A 20,562-nucleotide genomic window follows, 5' to 3' on the forward strand; every position below is an offset into this window, starting at 1 on the left:
ATTTTGGCATTAATTTTCGGGAAGCCAATGTTGTACGTATAAAGCCATCATGGCGTATTGCTCCACAAACAGAAAAAGATGCTTCTGTCACCAACCTAACTGCTCTTTCTACCGCTTGTGTATGACATGGTAAATTCCACAACTCACTTTCAATAACGTCAAAAGTTTCAGCTACTTTCTCAAGTTCCGCATTGGGTATATGTTTGGTGAGTGGAGGGTCTGTAAGAACACAATTTTGCCAATTTATCAATTCTGTATAGTCTTTTGCTTGAAAATTTAGAGGTGGAATGACAAAATCACGAACAGTTTCATTAGTAAGAGTTTGGGCCTTCAGGATTGTTCTGTAGCCTAATTTCCATACTGAGGATCGCATGCCGTTGATCATGGCTATCAGCAGGTTTTCTGGATGACCAATAAAAACCATTTCTTTGTATAACAGGATCAACTACTGATTTCAGATCATCACTAAGATATCTTGAGTAGTGGATAACTTCCCAAAGATGCTGTGCACCGGCTGTGCATGAAGGCTCAGTTTTAATCAAAAACCAAAATTTTGCATACACTTTTCTAATGTATTCTACAATAGTCCCTATTTCCAGCGATGACTCTTTTGTACCAACAAACAAACGAAGTACTCTGTTTGCTGTTGTAAGCAACCTAGCATGAGGTACCTTTCCTGGTGATTTGGTGGACAGTGATGCTGAACAACTTCCAGAATATATTGCTTGACATATTTGATACAAGTATTTTTGGTCAGTGCCAAGTCCGTCTGTATCAACTGCTGACAAATCAAAAACGATTTTTTTTTAAGTTGACAATTGGAAGCTGCTCACATGTGCCAAGAAGCTTCCCTATAGGACCATTATATGTAAAAGGACTTGTAGTGCTTCCATCAAGATGCCGTAACAGATAGCGTAAAGGTAGCTCATTGGCATGCAATTGACAAATGAACCACTGCAACGGCCTTTTTAAACGCAGCTCAAACAGTCTTATTACACCACCTTTCACACCAGTATTGACTGCTGTTCCATCTGATCCTACTGCAATTAAATCCACAGTAGATACTTGGGTTTTTAAATAATCTAATATGCTTGATTACACTTCATTCGCTGTACCAATTCTTCTGCTTTCAGTTTTTCGTTACGATTTCTATTTGGTTCATATATGCTTGGCCAAGAACAGACCGATTTGTCAGACTAGGTGTGGGTGATTAGTTTCATTATATCACAGAGAAGAAGAAAAAAAACATTTGGAGGAATCACACCATCTGTCTCTATGACAGTTAAAACTAAGCAGAAAGAGCAAAGAAAAAAGGCAAAACGCGCAATTTCAGATTCCCGGCAATGGTGGTATATGTAATATATGATAATTATTTTGTTTACAAACAAAGGGTCTTACTATTTACTATTTACACCACAGGTGATTAAAAAAACACATAAGAAATGAAAAAAAGTTTTTAAAAAAGTCAATTTTTTCATATTTAGCGAAACTTCAGGGACCTGGCAGAAGGTATAAATATATTTTAATTACCAAAAAATTTTTTTAATGAACATTAGATGTCAATACACAACTTTTCCCACCACAGACGATAAAAAATATTACACATAAGATTTTTTTTAAAAAAATTTAAAAAATGTCAATTTTTACATATTTGGCCAAACTTTAAGGGGCTGGCGGGGGATCTAAATATATTTTGATTTCCAAAAAAATTTTTATGCGAGCATTTGATGCCAATACACAACTTTTCCCACCACAGGCGTTTTCGATTTCAAAAAAAAAGTCAAAATCGACCCACCCTATTGTATCAGTAGTGTATAATGCATTCTATAGCTACCATATAAATTTTAAATTAAAATTTTAAACAAATTTTAATGAGTCTCTAGGGCCTGTTGCGCAAACAAAAAAAAAGTTTTTAGAAAGAAAATAAAAGACAGTTTGAGTTATTTTTTTAGATGCAGTTGAGATCTGTTTAGGAAGGATGATAAGGAAAAAAGCAACTTACTTCAAAGTGGCATTTTTTTCCTTTTGCTTGTGAAGAGGAGTCTGTGGAACTACGTGCCCACTAAATGCAAACAAATCAAAAATGGTTGAAGGACTTCGTGCTCTGTTTATTGTTTTTCTGAAAGTTTCAATACTTTCGGAAGTAACTTCTTCATCAAATGCAATCTTTATTAGCTAAAAGTTTGAAAAAGTGCATATATAAAGATCATTTGATTAGAAAAATTATAATATTGTGTAGAAAAACAGTGCAAAGTACATATGAAGCACAAAGAAGCAAAGTCCCAAAAACAAAAATTTGGATGTAACTAGCACACATGGTAGAAGAAATTATCCTCTGTTTTGGGACAGTATGCTTATACAGCATGATTTAAAGAAAAACTTTTCAATCAGAGCCGATCCTATCGTTTAAACTTTGCATGTGCTTTACTCAAAACTTAAAAAAAAAAAAGTTCACTTACATCTCTTTGCTTCTCTCTGCTTCATAGTATAGATATCAGGATTTGGGACCAACCCTTTGCCAACAATGCTATCAAGTCTCCACAGGAAAGAAACTAGAACTTTTCCTTTGTCTTAACTTAGAACAATGAAACTAAAGGGAGAGCAGTTTCATTCCTACATAGCGCAAGATGCAACCGAAAAAGGAATGAGTAATGCATGATGAGAAAATTGCTCTTTAGACTATTTAAACTTAGGTTCCAATATGCATTTTCATTTTCTTTTCACCCCAAATCCTTATGTAGTTTCGCTCATCTTATAACGCTTGTGAATGTGTTGCTAACTAATAAAGATACACATCAATCATTATTTGTTAAAACAAAAAGAAAAAAAATCATCTACAGCTTTCTCATTCTTTGAATTCCATTCATTTTTATTCTATCAAATAATCATCAATTTTCTTCAATGCTGTTAAATCTACAAGAAATCACTTCAATTAAAGAATATAAAGCTTTATGCTTTATATTCTTTAATTGATTATGCTTTATATTCTTTATTTTCTCAAAATTTAAAAATAATAATAACAAAATAAAACAAATTAAATTAAAAAAAACTTTTAAACATAAGTCTACCATGGGTGCAAGTATGGTGATGTGTTCAAGACGGAAAATATTTTCAGCTCCCCCCCCCCCCCCCCCGCCCGCATGCGGGCTTAAGGAAAATTTTGTATGTATAAATGTTGCAGATTTTAACAATGCCAGTTTTGGAATCTGTTTGATTTAAATTTTAAGACTTAAAATTGTAATATTTAAGTGTTTTGACATCATAATTCCAAAAAATCTAAAATCCGGTAATAAGCGGGGGGGGGGGGGGGGGGGGGGCTCTCTCCCAGAAATTTTTTCAAATTGAAGTTTATTGGTAGGCCATTTTGGTAAAGTTCGGGGAAAGGAGGGGTTCAGGGACTCTTACATCAATTATTTCAAACTGATAGTCCCAAAATCACAATATTGGGCAACCTTCAAAAAATATTAAAGAAAGAGGGGAGGAGGACACGCTATGGGTTTTTCCGAAATCGAAGATTTAAAAACGAAATTGTAATTTAAATTTCATAACGTTTATACGCTTTTTGAATGCACTATTGAAGGCATGGATTTCAGGAACCCTTCTTCGGCAATATTTCGAAATTGAAGTTTCAAAAACGCAATTTTAGACGATGTTGGATAATGTAAGGGGTAAAAGCGTTTGCAGCACCCCACCATTAGTTTTTTGCCGATCCTAAACAATTTTTTTGTAGCAATAAAATTGCTTAGGACATAAGATTTTCACTTTTGCAACATAAATCAGTTCTGATTCGAAAGTCTACCCAAGGTAGCGCCAACAAACTAGAAAAGAAGGAAAGGTGGGGGAAGGGGAAGGCAGACTAATGATAATGAACTGTCACCATTCCCCCACAGTCTTCATTTGAAAAAGAATTCTTTTATAAGATAGCAGGTGGTGAAATTAGTAATAAAAAATCGCTTCAGTGAAGTAGATATATTTTTTAAATAAGGTACCCTTTCCAACATTTATTAATTAAAAAAAGAAATAGGGGAACTGAATCCTAACTCCAGGCAGGGTTCCCAAATCGCATCCCTCTTAAGGCACTCAAATATAGCCTAAAGTGGCGCTTTAAATATTTCAGCATCAAAGAATTTTCGGAAGAGAACTCCCGAACCCCTTCCTCTGAGTTCACCACAAATGTCCGAAATTTCAATTTTTAAGGCTTCACTTTCTAAACTGTTTTGTAGGAATAGCACCCCTCTTACCTATAAACATGACTTATGACCGCCTAAAAATTTTAATACTTTAATTTTGGAAACTTTTTGAAAAAATCTTCCTACACCCTTCCCCCTTAAGTCATCCAAAGATAACTCAAAACAAAGCTCTTAAAATTTCAGAAACTAAAATGTTTCGGGCTGGGGGTGCGGAATACCCCCCCCCCCCATCTCATTGTGTTTACTAAACGCAGTGTAAGTTTTTGTTTAAGATTTATTTTTCTATTGAGAGAGCAACTCCCTTCCACACATGGCCAAAGACAACCCAAAGTTTTAAGACTTCAATTTCAATACTTCGGGGAGAGAGACCCCTTCCCCCCGAACCCTTTCCTCTAAGGTCACTAAATTTTATTTAAATTTGCGGTTTCCCCTTTTCATCACCGAAGATTTAAGAATTTAAATTTTAAAACGTATTGAGAGAAACTCTTCGAATTCCCTCTTCTTAAGTCTTCCAAAGATTACCTAAAGCTGAGTTCTGAATACTTTAGCTTTGAATATTTTTCGGGAAAGGAGAACCCCGAACCCCAAGACGGTCCAAAGTTGCGCTTTTAAGACACCAGTTTCGGAATTTCGCCTAAAGAGAGCCCCCTCCCTCCCTCTTGACATTGCCAAAGACAGCCTAAAAGTTTTAAGACTTCAGTTACAAACACTTTTCGGGAGAGGGTCGCAAATGCCCTTTAACTTAAGTCATTTCAGTATAGCTTCAAATAGTTTTTAATACATCAGCTACAAAACATTTTCATGTTAGAACACCAAAACCATCTCTCATAAATTCACCAAAGATTGCCTAAGTTAGTGTTTTTAAGACTCCAGTCTTCGATTTTTTTTAAAACACACTTTTACATCATTACAGACAGCCTAAAACTATTTGACTTTTAAATTTTTAAGAGGTTGCAGAGGAGAAATATCGAACCACTCCTAGTTTCAAAAATATTTTCAATTCAGTTTTTCGATATTTTATACTGTAACCCGTGAGTAACCCCCCCCTCCCCCTAGATTGTCCAAGATATCAACGTTTTAAGACCCCAGTATCGTGGGTTAATTTGCGGACAGATTACCCTCTTTGCAAGAGCAGCGTTTTTTCGCAAACTCGTGCTGCCGTTATTTTTCTCCCCTTTCCTTTCTCTCCCCCCCCCCCATCCCATATTTCCATTCTAGCGAGTGTTTGATTCAATGACATTAGAATTTAGTGATTCCTCAAGTCATTGTCAAAAATGCAGGAATGGTTGTCCATCGGTGTTTCCAACCAGCTTGAAATCCCCCCCCCCCCGATTATTTCCCAAATTCCCATTTTCATTAAAATCTTCAAAATCCTTGATAGTTTCTGTTTTACCTGGTATGTGGACCCTCTTTGCTTTGGCGAAAATATTTCATTTATTTTTGTCAGCAATCACTCTCATTCGGTGATGCAGATTCAACTCTTAAGACATTTTAAGAGCGTACATAATTTTCATTTATGTGTGTAAAGTTTGCAAAAAAAAAAAAAAAAAACGCAAATGAAAAAAACAAAAGAATGATTTAAAATAGCATGAGAAAAGGCTAAATTTTCAATTAGAGCCGATTGCTTCGAAAAATAAGGGAGAATAGCGAGCAACTCCTCGGTCTGCAATGCAGCGAGTTGGAAATAAAGCTATGAAGAGGATTTTCGCCCCTTCTTCTGGTCACATTTCCCATGTATCAACTTTTGGAGAGGGAGAGAATTGAAGAGACTACGTTCATTCACAACACACAAACTAATTTATTTTCTATATACGGAAACAGTATACATGATGGGCAGCCAATTTGCCCTTTATCCCGAATAGCGGTCAAGAGATATCCATAAATTTATCCCGCTATTCGGTCAGGAGATTTTTTTTGCAGTCATGCCTTCATAGCTGCCTATAGCCATATGAACTCAGGCGCTCTCATGCATCTGCGCAGAAGGCAATCGCGGACAGCCCAATTGCGCAATTATGGAGATCCCGAGTTATTAATCTTGCGATCCCTGTCAAGTTTTACGCAATGTAACCACATGGAGCATATAATTTCTTACAAGCTATACCTAAAAAAAGTCAAACGGCGCGAGCCGAAAAGTCACTCCTCCAAAAGCACGTTGCAAACAAAACAAGCACATGGCGGAAAACCGAGAGAATGTCGATGTAAATTCGTGGTTATGGAACGGTCCAGTAATATTAAAGCATATTTTTCAAACACTCAATTTTTCTTTTTTCATTCAAAATTAAAAGAAAGTCATTGAATTTCTTTCCGTCCCGACCTCCGTCTCGGAAATTGTGTCAAGACGGAAATCCGTCCTGAGACGGAAGGTCTTGCACCCATGATGTCTACTCTCTAAATAATTGCAGTAAAAAATTGCTTTTAGCATAGTTAATTTCTTAAATGAAGAATTTCAATCAGCATTAATGTTAAAACATTTTAAATTTCTCAAAAATACCATTAAAACGACCAAATTTGAGAAATTGTTTTCATAGGTCCAGCTATCTTTGTTTAAAACAAATCTCCCTTTTAGCTCGAGATTTATATTTTCTTACAATTTTTGCATATATACTTATGTTTATTTTTGAACCATTGGGGAAAAAAGGGAATGATGCACCCTCTCCAACATTTTCTAAACAAGAAATGTTTTTCTAATGGTGGAATGGAAGGAGGGAAAGGGGGGGGGGGGGTCAGACAGACCAACAGACACACATTTCTCCATCTCAATACCTTACTTTCAAAATTTTTCTTTTGCAGTATTCATTAACTTCTTTATTTATTTGATAATTATCTCTTTTTAAGAAATTTTATGCATATATTTGTTCCTTCTTTAAACTATTTGTGGAAAGTAGACTAAAAAGAAGCTAACAGCATATTATTCTTATAAAAAATGCTAACTTTACCAGGTAGGCAAAATTAGGTTGCAGTATTGGCAATGTCTCAGTTTTTTGGCATTTTATATAAAGTTTATAAGAAAAATAGAAAAAATATCACTGCCGATATTTTTCTTAAAATGAATTCTTCGGCAAATTTTCAAAAATTACTGACTTGACTGACTAAATTTTGAAAAAACTGACAAATACTGACCAAGATGAAAAATACTGACTTGTACTGACTTTTACTGACCAGTTTTATGCCCTACAAATAGTGTTTCGAGCTTTTTTTTTTTTTTTTGAAAAATTCTGTGTTTTAAGATATTTAACTTTAGAAGTCACGGTGAATGACCTCAAAACTTAAATTTGTCATTAGAAAGTCAAGTAATATACCAATAGAGAGCTATATTAATTAGTATCACAATGGATTTTGAATTTTGGTTCTACTATAATTAGGAAAGAAGTTACAGTCATTTGTAAGAACACACTTTTCATTTTTTTCACACAATTTGTGTTTTTTTACAGGCTTATATTTTGAACGTGTTTCAAAATAGATATCTAAAAATTGGCTGAAATACGTATCTTGTCATACTCATACATATCTGAAATACTTATCTTGCATTTGTGTTCTTCATACCAAGTTTTACTAAAATCGGAAGTGATGAGGTAAAAAACTTACTTTTGCAAATTGATCTGTCATGGAATTGCACGTATACTATTTATAACATATACCAGACCATGTTTATTTATTTTTTTATCTTTTAAGGTGAGAAAAAATGGTTTACAGTTTAAAAAATTTCAACTATTTCTCACCATAAATCTTACTTGTTTAGCACAAAAAAAAAAAAAAAAATCAAGTACAAACAAATAAATCAAAACTGTTAAATGGTGCTATGAATAATCAACAACAATCATAATTAAAGTCAGAAATAATTCAAAAGGATTTTTTTATCTACCTCAAACGTATTGGACCTTAGCTGGATGCCTTCTTGCAGAAATTGATCAACTTGAGTACACTGTACATTCACCCTTTTCTCTTTGGTTAGTGTTGCAATTGGAAAACTACGAACAATAACTTGCTCACAAGCTACACAAAAATTTTAAAAGAAAATGTCAGTTTTTATATACAAGCATAATTGTTTTGATATATATATAAATATATACAATATCAGTGCAGATCTTCTATGACTTAAGAACAGGATATTGAAGCGCAAAATTTGCATGATAGTTCAAAAGCAAATTTTCTAGGAATTTTGTATCACAAAACTTTGTTTTCAACAGGCTTAACAATTACTTCAAAAATAATCCTCAAGTTAAAAAAAAAAAAAAATATTTGAATGCAAATAAGTCAAACTTTAAATTAGGTTGGAATAATTGGTACTTACAATAAGTTGCAAAAATAATAAATAAATAAATAAATAATAATGAACATGATTTAACACAGTAACAATTCAAAAAACACCTTCACAAGTGAAAGTTGTATACACAACAGTCATCCAGTCAAACATATTTCATTTTTCCTTCGCCATTTTTAACTTGTAAAAAATTTATTCAAATACTGATTGATATATAACTTCTAGAATACATGAAAATTATCACAAAATTTGCATTAAATGAGCAAAAAATAATTTTTCTTTAAACTGAGGATTTGGTTGTTTTACCTTTTCATTTTTTTTTTCTTTTCTTTTAACAAAAGGCTTAAATTCTGAAAGTTTTCCCATTTATAGATTCCATGATGTTAGTGTATTGCTTCTAGCAATTAGACTCTATTTCTCTTTTGTTGAATTCTTACTCTTGATGATTCTTCAGTTGTGTACATTTCAGTCATTTTAATGTTCTCTTTGTGCTGGTGTATTTAAGAATATTTTGGGCTGTAATTTTTCCTTATTTTGATGGGTAGAAATTGTTTTGATCCTAATTGTATATTGTCATTTCAACTTGAGTGCTTCTTTGTTTCCCATTGGTCCATTCATGAAGTTTCTTTTACTTTCCTCAGTTGTTTTATAATCCAACCTATCTAAGGATTTTCTAACTCTAGGCTTTTGTCAGATGCCTTTACATCTATCTTTAGACATAGTTTTGCATTGAGAAAGGAATTCCTTGTTATAAAAGCGTAAAAGAGCAGTAGAAAACTTCGTACTGTGGAATAAGTAAAATGAAATAATGTGTATAAAGTACGAATAAAAGCATTTAAAAGAGAGTAAAACTCGGCAAACAGCTGTTACAAGGATATCAAATTCATTTTCTCTAAAAAGAAGAATGGATGGTTCACCAATGCAAACCAAACGACAAATGAATGAAAAATGGAAGGAAGCAAAGTAAATAGACAAGGAACACGGAAACTATTACGTCATCAGGACAGCAAGGACACCTATACTGAGTAAAAACGTCACTGATGAAATTTTTTTTAAAAGTAAGATTTCCAAACACCAGGGAAAGGGGATGTACTGGACAAATCATTAAATACTGAAGCAAAATTTTTCCAGATGTAATAAGATTCCCAAAAATCTAAATTGCAAATCGAAAAACACTTATGAATAATTTTGGCAGAAGAAAAATCAAAAAATGATTGTGAAGGGGCTTGCATTTGATAGCCCCAAAATAGCTGTTTGCTGAGTTTTTACTCTCTTTTAAATGCTTTTATTTGTACTTTTAACATGTTGTGTCATTTTATGAATTCCTTGTTAGTCCAGAATCATATGCATGCAATCCCCTCCCCACTTAATTCCCATCTTTCTTTCTTTTTTTTTCAATGCTTATAATTTTTTTACTTTTCAGCACAAAGATATTCATCTTTGATTTTTTAGAACATACATGTTGCTCATTTTAATGCATTCAGGATTGCTGCTGAATCTGATTCAATCACGGTTACAACAACAAAGGTATCCTCCTTATATACTAAGATTCTTGCATGAAAAAAAAAAAATTCAATCCCAAAAATTGAAAAAATAGTTTCAAAATTTTGAATGTTATAATAGTAAATATTATAATAACACTAAACATAAAATTCTTCAAATCAAATCAATGTTAAATGTTCACACTATTCAATTACTGCAGATATCATTTTATGATACTACTTACTAAGACATTAAATTAATTAAATCATTTATCAATAAGAATAAAAAATCAGTAATAAGATTTTTTTTTCGGTGAGATAGCAGGATCCGGAAAGTAACCGTATCTTGTTTAAGAAACACTCATTATTTCACATTCTATCATCAATTGTACTTTTGATAATTTAGTACAGTTGCACCTGCTCATAGTGAAGCTGTATAAAGCTAATTCATGGAAGGAATGCATTATCTTCGATTCCCTTCATTTTTTATTCTGTATTATTAACCTTTGAAATGAAATTAAAGGTACATAAAGAAATTTTTATTTGGTCCCTTTGATTTCACTATAAACAGGTGTGACTGTAATATTAAATCTTTTCTCATTCACAATGTGGTTTGCTCTCAAAATTCAGTCCTTTAGTATAGTATTTTTCAGTCCTTTAGTATTCCGTCATAGTATATTGATGACGAATTAGACATGAGTAAGAATGTGTTAACTGATTAGAATTGCGGAAAAAAAATTCTTTAGAGGGGGGGGGGTCTCAAATCAGGGATCAAACTTGTGCATCCTGCGAGGTGTGCAAACTTCAATTTTGATGCAATACAGTAAGTAAGCAGCAACCTTGCATCCTCGCAGAGTCGGACCGATTTTGCGGTAAAGGAGTCGGAGTCAGGAAAAAGTTTTAAGTTCTAAGAGTAGGAGTCGGTCATTTTATCTCAAAGCATGCAACTTTGCCAGTGCATGTGGAGTGGGAGTCACGGTCAAACTGATTTAGGGGTAAAGCAATCAGAGTCGAAGCTTCTAAAATTTCTGGAGCCGGAGCCAGAGTGTCATTTTCCCAATGACTCAGCAGCCCTGCTTACATCACATGGTATTTCAGCACCATAAAACAGAAATACTGGAAAATCCAGAGAACTGAGGCTGACTTGGCTTTCTTTTCATACGAGAAGCTTTGCTATTTCTCTTTATTAAAAACTTTATTAATTACATTCCAATTGACTCGTACCTTAAAACTTACTTTTGAAGTTTAGTGACAGCAGCAATTTTTTTAAATAAAATTATGTATGAAAAATACAGTACCAAAAGGATCACATGGAGTTCCCTTAAAAAGCACTCTGTAATTGGTAATAAAGACAGCTCCTTCTGCTGGCAAAAGACTTGGACCACCAAATAAGCCACCAGTTCCTTCTTCTCGTCCATCAGGAATAAGGTAAACCCTCAAACCTTCCATTAGTATTTCTTCTCCTTGTAGCAAGTTTGGTGCTAAAATTTTGGGCTGGAAAAATAATAAACAAATTAAAGCGCATCAATGAACCAATAAGTACAACCAATATATACTAGAAAAATTTAGGAATATCGAGGTCTCTTAATTCATTTTTATAGCTTTTTCTTGGTATAAAAAAAATTCTTTTTTTTCGGAAATATATTGAAAAACAGTGCTTGATGATATAACATATTTTAGTAAAGGAAAACAAAACAAGGTAAAAAGGCACACATTTTGCAGGAAAACTGCATACACGTGTTTCAGGGTTTCATGGAATCCTCTTTTCAATGCAAAAAAAAAGTGAGCTTTTGGATGTAAAGACATCTGATAAAAGCTTTTTACATGAGATAAATAAATACCTTTGTGCTGAACAGTAAAGTAAGACAAAACAACGTTAGAAGAAGCAAATTTGTGCTTCTTCTAACGTTGTTTTGTCTTACTTTACTTTTTACATGGTTTTATTTTCTTTTATTTTTCAAGCACAAACAGCATTGATTCAATTCTTAATGTTATAGTAGTTGCTCAATCCATTTGCACAAATGAGCCATTGTTACGCAGATAATTTCACTTCATATCCGGAATTTCAAACTTTAGCTTTCAATATTGATACATTTGAATGTGTGGAACTATTCTGCATAATAACATAAAGCAGAGTTTCTCAAACTGTGGTCCCTGGACCCCTGGGGGTCCGTGAGCCTATGCCAAGGGGTCCGCAGTGTTATCCAGTTAAAAAGTTAAATATAATTCAGATTGAAGGACGAGTAATATTTTAATTTTTTAAAAAAAGCACATTTATGAGGAATAAAAAGTTCTTTCTTAAGTACATGCAGGACACAGCAGCCTCGACCCCCCCCCCCCCCGGGAAGTAAACACCTTACACATTACTTTTGTGTACAAGTCAAAGTTCATATTGTTACAAAACTATACTAAGTAAAATGCAAATATTGAGGAACAGTTTTACAGCTGGGATATTATACTTTAAATAAAACTTTTGCTCTAAAAGTTTCAAGAGTAAATTTAATTGTCAACATTCAAAATTTCAAGCAAAGGTTGAAATAGATCAAATGCTACAGTTTGCAGTCGATTTTAATAATTATGGAGAACCAATGTCATACAAAATTTGTTACATAATATGCTTGCGTTTATTCAGCAAAATCATTTGAAGTGAAAGTAAACGTTTGACGCTTGAAATTTTCATACAGTCGCCAAATTTTGGGCAATCATCCTTTCATTCTGGCCAAATTGTGAAGGCCTAAAATCTTTAGTGCTCAGAATAAATCGATATTATTATCATATTTCATACTATATTGAACCCACAACTGCTGGACTCTGTTGATGTAGTTGTGGTAAACTGATGAACAAGAGCGGGGAGCAAGGTTGTAGCACTAGTGCAAGTGGAATTAGTGAAAAATATACAGAACAACAGTGAAAAAATTAATTTAAAGGAAAAAAGCATAAAAATATGTTAAAAAAAAAAAAAAAGATTTAACTGTGTCAAATATTTTTTTTTTCCTTTTTTGCGAGCCAGGGGTAAAAGGGTGAGGGGGAGTCCATAAAGTTCGTAATTTTTCCCAAGGGGGTCCACAGAGGTCTGAAGTTTAGGAACCTCTGATATAAAGTATAAACTTTCTAAAAAAATTCTTGTATTCAAAAGATACTGATTTGTACAAGTTACGGGCACGATACAACAAATACAAATCATTATTTTTCAAGTATCGAAGAATTGTTTTTAAAAGTAGATACTTTATATTACGATACACAATAGCCCCTTATGTTAGAATGTAACACAATTAAATATCAAAGTTTAAGCGGTGCACTATTTGTTAGTGCTGAACCCATATGAATAAATTGTCGAAAGAGAAACGTATGAATATAAATCTCAGGAAGAATTTTAATAAACATATTTGCTACTTCCTATGTTTAAGTCAAAACAAACTTCTACCAGATAACAGTTTCATTTTGTATGCATTTATACATAAATTACTGCAATTTTTCTCTGTGACTGTCCCTTAGATACAGTATCCCTTGGAGGTCCCTGTTCAAAGGGACTGGCACCAGAAAAAGTTTCCCTTAATCAGAGCTGTCCTTTAAATGGGGTACTACCGCATATAGAATTCAGAATAGTGTGAATTTTGAAGACTATAGAGCTCCTTCACTTATCTTGCTATAAATTAAACCCTGGTTTAACATCATAGTTAAAATAAGGAACACATGAAGAATAATAGATAGAAATAGTTTAGTTCTTAGCTATGAATCAAAACTACCCCACTAATAGCTGAACATACCTTAGTAATAGGTGGGAGACGCTTACTCTCCTTGTGAACAGCTTCCAACGTTTCCATCTGCATAGCAACAACACCTATAGCATCAAAATGAGGTTTTTGGATATTTCTAGTATAAACTTAAATATTCAAAACACAAGAAAAAGCACAACACAAAGCTTTTACACTTACAATGGATTAAGCTGAAGTTTTATTAACACTTACAATATCAATCAACGCCAACAAGAGGTTTGTCTAGAAACAAGTGAACCTAATTTTTAAAAATGCAACATCAGTGTTGCAAGATGGTCAAATCCAGATTTCCCCAATTCCCTTTCAATTTTTCCCCAAAAAGTGATGTTTTCTACCAAAATTCCCCAAATTCAAAAATTATTTTTCCACTAATATTTTTAGAAAATGAATCAACTTCCTCTAATATTTTTGTCTCTTAAAAATTTTTTTTCCCCCAAATAGCCAAATTTTCTTATAAAATCCCCCCCCCCTTTTTTTTTCTTCCCATTTTCGCTTTTTTTTTTTTTTTTTTGTCTTCATCTTTCTTTATCTGTACTAATAATAAAGCTGAAAGTCTCTCTGTCTGGATGTCTCTCTGTTGCATGTAGCTGCTGCTGTTTGTAGCATGGGGGGTGTGCATCTTTAAGCGATTTTTCGAAAATTTGATTTTGTTTTTTTTCTATTCCAATTTTAAGAACGTTTTCCCCAAGCAAAATTATCATAAGATGGACGAGTAAATTACCAAGCTATCATAACGTGGGCAAGCCAATTGGCGAGAAATTCATCATGCATTATTAGTAAATATACAGGGGAACCAAAAGACCTTTTAATTTTCTACTACGGGCAAAGCCATCCAGTGCCACTAATCATAAATACAAGCGCCTGACCAAAAGATAAGAAATAGCCAAATGTTTTTTTTTCTACTTGCATTTACTACTCTGCTTCTGTATGTACATTTAAACCATGATTTTTGTATATATTTATCCAAGAACATTCTTCATCACACTTATTTTTACCCGTTTCACGTATCAACTAGTTACTCACGCAGAACATTAATGCGAATTCCATAGCATAATATTCCACATATTGCGAAATGCGAATTCCAAAGTTGAGCAAAGCTAAACCAATGCTGTTTGATACAAACAATGTAACTACTACTTCTTGACGCGAATCTAAATATGAAAAAAAATTCTTTTTACCTTGAGGTTTTTTTTCCTCCAAAGAATTCCCCTCAAAACCCATTTCCCCAAAATTTCCCTATAGAGCACCAGATTTCCCCAAAATGGGGAAAATTTCCCCAATCTGGCAACACTGTGCAACATTGATTCCATTCTAAAAGTTTTTTCTGATAAAATTTGCTCAAAATAAATGTATTTGATCAATATTTATTTAAAAAAAAAAACTTTTTTTTAGAGTTTAAGATAGATTTTATAGTTAGTTCAAAATTAATTAAGAATTTACATCTGAAAATGGAACATGGGATGGAGATGTCATGGTGATGATCTTTCATTGAATATGATAATTTCTTCAGAAAAACTTGGGGAGCAAGCTAAGGGAGGGGGTATAGATACCTCTCCTCAGCTCATCATAAACTTTATTTTCAACTTAAGAAAAACTACTCTTTGAAATAATTTATTTATATTGACTTATCTTGATGTTAACAATATTTCTATTATTTATTTATTATTTATTTATTTATTTATTTTTCAATCTTTTCTTTTTAATGTTTTAGGGAAAGTGCGTTTGAAAGAGGGAGAGGGGAAAAAAAAGCCAAGACATATACATTCAAAATAATGTTTGTATCATCATCTTAGCATGGTATAAGATTCAGAATCAGGAATTGATTAAAGAGCCATTGATGTATTTATTTTTAAAGACTAAAATATATATATATTAGCATTAGAAAAAAAAATCAAAATATTTTTACAATAAAAATAAAATATTTTTTAAAAAGTTTTGTCACTAACCAGGAATCATTTGATGAAGAGCTTTTATGTGAGTCTCAGTGACACCACTATCAGTGCAAACTTTGTCAACAAATCTGGATACAAATTTTATTACATTTGCCCCTACTTCAGAATTGTCTTCCTCAAATCCACTTTCAGCATCAGCACTATCAGTCTCAGCCACGCTAAAAATATATACACATTTCTTTTGTATGTTCAGGTAAATCAAAATTTAAATATTATAGAACTGCAAATTAAGGGATTCAACTAATTTAAGATCAATCATTTCAAAAAAAAAAAAAAATCAAAAACCTTTTTTTCTTTTTATTTCAAATTTGGCTCAAATTTTGCTAACTATATATATAGCTAACTGAACTTGAAAAAATATATATATTATTCTTAATACAATATTAGTGGAAAGATGTAAAAGAACTGTGAAAGAACTTTTGTAAATGTGAAAGGTATAATGAAGTTACAAATAAAACAAAATTATTACTCATTTTCTAATTGTTTCTCTACATTTTTTTTTTTTTAATTTATGAAAGTATATATATAGTATTTTGCAGCTAAAAAAATATTTTTTTGACTACAGTTCTTTTTCTTCAGCTGAGGGCTGATCTGAGATTTCTAATTTTCTGATCATGCTTTACTTTCTGGGAATTGGTTGAAATCTATTGAGTTTTATACACAGAGTAAATGATTAATTATGGGCATGGCTTCTTTTTTTTTTTTTGAATTGTTGCTGAACAAGCTGTAGAAGTTCTAGTTCGTGGAAAAAACTAATTCTCACGGTGTTAGAACTCAAAAATTAGTTTTATACAAGTGAAATTTTAATTAGTTTTCAACTATGACTGATTTTGACATTAATTAGAATACACTGGTTTGACCAGTAATAGTCACACTTACTTTGTTATGGGCATACTAAAAATTAGTCATGGTCATTAGGGTAGTTCAAAAATTTTTTTCAGCTAGAATTCAGACACCCCTTAATTTTCTTAGACTTACTAATAGTATTATGCTGTAAAAGTTTTAGCTTCTTATTCAAATTTTAAGACTGTGCTCAATGATCCTCCATTTAACATTAGCGGTAGCATAGAAAATGTCACAAATTTAGAAACATTTAATTTCCCCAGCTGTTCTTTTGTAAGTAATTATTTTATTGCAATGTATATGCATAATACTCGTGTATGTTATAATATGTAGCATTGTTTTTTCATTTCAATGTATTTTTTAAGCCCCCTCCCCATACTGATGAACTTTGAGGAGAAGGGGTTGAGCACCCTCTTTCAGTTGAAAGAGAAAGCTAAAATTCTTCCAGTGTATTGCTATCCATAAGTCTAAAACTATTGAGGGGTGTACAGGTATCTAGGACAGGGTTCGTACTCAATTGCAGAAATAAAATGAAGGAGTTTTGGGGGAGTAAAATGAGATTTTGAAGAAGTACTAATGGGCTGTCAGTTAATGATGTTGCACTTTTTTTCAACATATTTGACTCCTTCACCCTTGTCACAAAGTGTCACACTTCACCTAACTCTTCCTCTTGCCACATGTCTTATTTTTTATAAGCATATTGTTACAATAACGGTGATGTCACCTTCTCTCTTCCCCTTATCACAATTTCATGAACCTGTCTTCCCCTCAAGGCACATCACTTGTGGATGACCCTTTTTACAATATTATATCTGCGATTTACTAAACAACTGTTTTTTAACACACTCACTTAGTATAGTACATCAACGTATGTATTTATAAATATTTAAATAATTACACAACCTGACTTTTGCTGCTGTGAGTGTGGTAGAGGAAGAAACAATAATCATAAAACTTTTAAAAAAAAACCAAGAACCATTTAAGCATGTTTTACTTTACTTGTGAAACGTCTTAGTTAACTAATAATATTTTCACCTTCAATTTTTATGACTTCTATATCAATTTGTAAATCACATCTTTATGAAACAAAATATATATATATATATATATATATATATATATATATATATATATATATATATATATATATATATATATATACGAAATTATATTAAAATCGTCCTTATACAATCGCCCTTGTGATGAAGTTAATTTGTCGATTGAAATATTTTAGTTATTGTCATAAAAGAAGATTATGTAGTCTTGAACTAAAAAAGAAGGAGTTTTGAAGGAGTTAAACCCAAAATGAAGAAGTTTGAAGGGCCCTTCAAAAAATTTCCTAACTGAAGGAGTATTGGAGGAGTTTTGAAGGAGCGTACGAATACTGCTAGGTGAAACTTTTTTTTTTTTTTACATGTATTTTTGAACCACCTTAATGGTCATGCAATTAGAATTCAGTTATTTTTAGTTCATTCCGAAAAACAGTATTAACCCATATTAAAACACTTATTTTCTTACAATGTAATCAAATTTTAACTTACCAATTCAAGTAACATTAATATAAAATAAAAATTAAATTGAAATAAAAATCTCTTTTGAAAGGATCGTCTGAACAACAGTAACAAAAACTAATAAATAAATAAAATAATTAGAACTATTCTACTGTAGCCAAATTTAGCTTATGTGAATTATCAATTCTAAATAATAATTTTGAGTAGGAAAGGCCAAAAAAATCAATTATGGTCATATGTGCCCATAACTGAATTACTTAATTTTACAAGTTATGGGCACATCAGCTTGAAAGGATCTTCAAGTTTTTTTTTTTAATTAATGGCAAAAATATAGCAATATGATATGATAGAGGGAAAAAGCCAAGGAATGAGCACATACCAATAGAACTGCAATCTGACAAGAAAGAGCAATGTAAGGCTCTTTTAAAAAAAATCTTAAATGCAAAAAAAAAATGTTTTTACCCGACTGTGTGTGCGCGACGCAAAGGAGGGTAATGTGTTTATGAGTCTATGTATGTATGTTTGTTCCTATGTGGCGTTGTACAGGCTAAACCCCTTGGCCGATTTTGATAAATCTTACATCAATCGATTTGTCTTAACCTTGGGAGTGTCACTAAACATATGACAATAATAAAAATTCACTATATCAACAGCCAGTCACCATATTGTCAGTTTGGGATCCTGTCGCACGCTACCTGCATGCTACACAGAATGCAACAAATGCAGGTAGCGTTTGGGCTACTAATTGGATTTTCATCTCTAACATTTTGCATTTATTTTTGTCATGATTCAGGGAATGAGTTTCAGTTTTACGACGTCTACTCTCTTGATTGGATTTTCTAGTTTTGGGAGAAAGATTTGACTGACGACTTTTCCCCGCTGTTTATATAGCTGTTGTTGACTTAAGTTAATAATCAGTAGTTTAGACCACCGCAAGTTACTTAATAGTCCTCACGATATAAACTTTCTCAATAAAATGACAAGATTGCGAAATTTGCCGTCTTATGATCATAATAACTAAGTCAACGAAAATTAACTAAAAAGGTTAAAATAAAAAACAATTATTAAATAAAAACAAAAAATCCAACTGCATAAAACGCAAAAAAAAACTAAAAAGAAAAAATATAAGCCCATTAGTTTAGAATTTTATCAAGTATTAATGAATAACTACTCCATTGAAATAGTTTTATAATCAGATAATTAGAAATTGTCCGCATAAGAGAGGTGTCCACATTTGAAGGGTGTCTGTTATGGGCGGTTTTATTGTATTGCATTCGGCAGGGGATCTCAAACTGGAAAATAATGACCATAGGTAAAATATTGTGTTTAGGGATTGCAATACCGGTATCCCTAAAGCAGAATAGTACTACTAAATTTGCAACGTACGTCGCAGAACAGATGCCTGAGCTGCAGAACAATTCTGTTCAAATGTGAGAGGAAAACTCAAACAAATTTTTGCAGAAATTCTACAGATATCAGTGAAATTTCTGCAGAAACCGCGGTGCAGAAAATCTGTAGAATCCGCGGCGCAGAAAATCTGCATAATCCGTGGTGCAGAAAATCTGCAGAAACTGCTGTGTAGAAAATCTGCAGAAACCGCGGTGCAGAAAATCTGCAGAAACTGCAGATTTTCTACAAATATCTTCCAACTCAAGATAAAATTTTGCAGAAATTCTGCAGATTTCTTAAAATTAGAAGAAAATCTAAAATTCTTGCAAATTACGATAATTTGGCGGAAAGCTCGCGATGTTGAATTCGATAAGTCCTTTATAGGACTCTCCCCAATCAATCTTCATCAATCTTCATCCACTGCAATTTCCGCTACACACGTATGTTTTGGAAACATGCCAACATTGAAGCACGTTCATCGCCGGTAATTGCGTATCTTGTTTGAGATTTCAATTCCTCGACATCCAGAAAATATTTCAATTATTTAGAAAGTTTTAAAGTGTTTTATTATATGCAACCCAAACTCGACTCATTTTATTTATTATTTCAGTAAATCAATTTCTTTATTTAGTAACATTATTTTTATTGATCATAATTGCCATGTAAAATTAACCAAAAAAATGTGGTTTGACACCTAGGTTCGGATTTTTATAAAATTTTGTATATTTGCTCTTTCTATACATTTTAGAAAGCCGTATAAACTATTTTTGGAGAATCTCCATCGGTTTAGGTTTGACACCCTGTTAAATTTTTTTTTTATTTTTTAGTTTTCATGATCAACTAATTTTCCAAAATCAGTGCTCTTTAATTAGTCATTTGGTTGAAGGCTGTGATGTTTCCGGAAATATATTATTTTCGAAGAAATAAATAGCAACAGTCCGATTAAAAAAAAGGAAAAAAAACCTCCCGTATGAAATAATTTTGATTTTTGGCACCCAATTTGTGGAAAATGTCACGTTTTTTCGCATACAATGCTTGAAGTACCTGCAGAACAATTTTTGTCAAATGATTTTACGTTGCAGAACATCATAAAATATTCTGCTTTGGGGACCGATATACTGAATACCGGTATTTTGAGCAATTTTGTAATACCGGTATT

The 20,562-nt window shown here is 32.5% G+C and overlaps 1 protein-coding gene across 1 annotated transcript in view; it reads right to left on the reverse strand.

The window, feature by feature from the left end:
• The window catches only part of LOC129235156 (myotubularin-related protein 13-like), a 123,613-nt gene that overhangs the window by 45,537 nt on the left and 57,514 nt on the right, over positions 1–20,562 (reverse strand). Inside the window, exons 20-24 of the mRNA XM_054868847.1 lie at positions 15,655–15,818; positions 13,700–13,773; positions 11,231–11,426; positions 8,053–8,183; positions 2,003–2,175 (exon numbers count right to left, since the gene is read on the reverse strand). Coding sequence (XP_054724822.1) covers positions 2,003–2,175; positions 8,053–8,183; positions 11,231–11,426; positions 13,700–13,773; positions 15,655–15,818 — 738 coding nt within the window. The remainder of the gene's footprint in view (positions 1–2,002; positions 2,176–8,052; positions 8,184–11,230; positions 11,427–13,699; positions 13,774–15,654; positions 15,819–20,562) is intronic.

The sequence above is a fragment of the Uloborus diversus genome, chromosome 2 (assembly GCF_026930045.1).
Source record: "Uloborus diversus isolate 005 chromosome 2, Udiv.v.3.1, whole genome shotgun sequence".
Lineage (NCBI taxonomy): Eukaryota > Metazoa > Arthropoda > Arachnida > Araneae > Uloboridae > Uloborus > Uloborus diversus.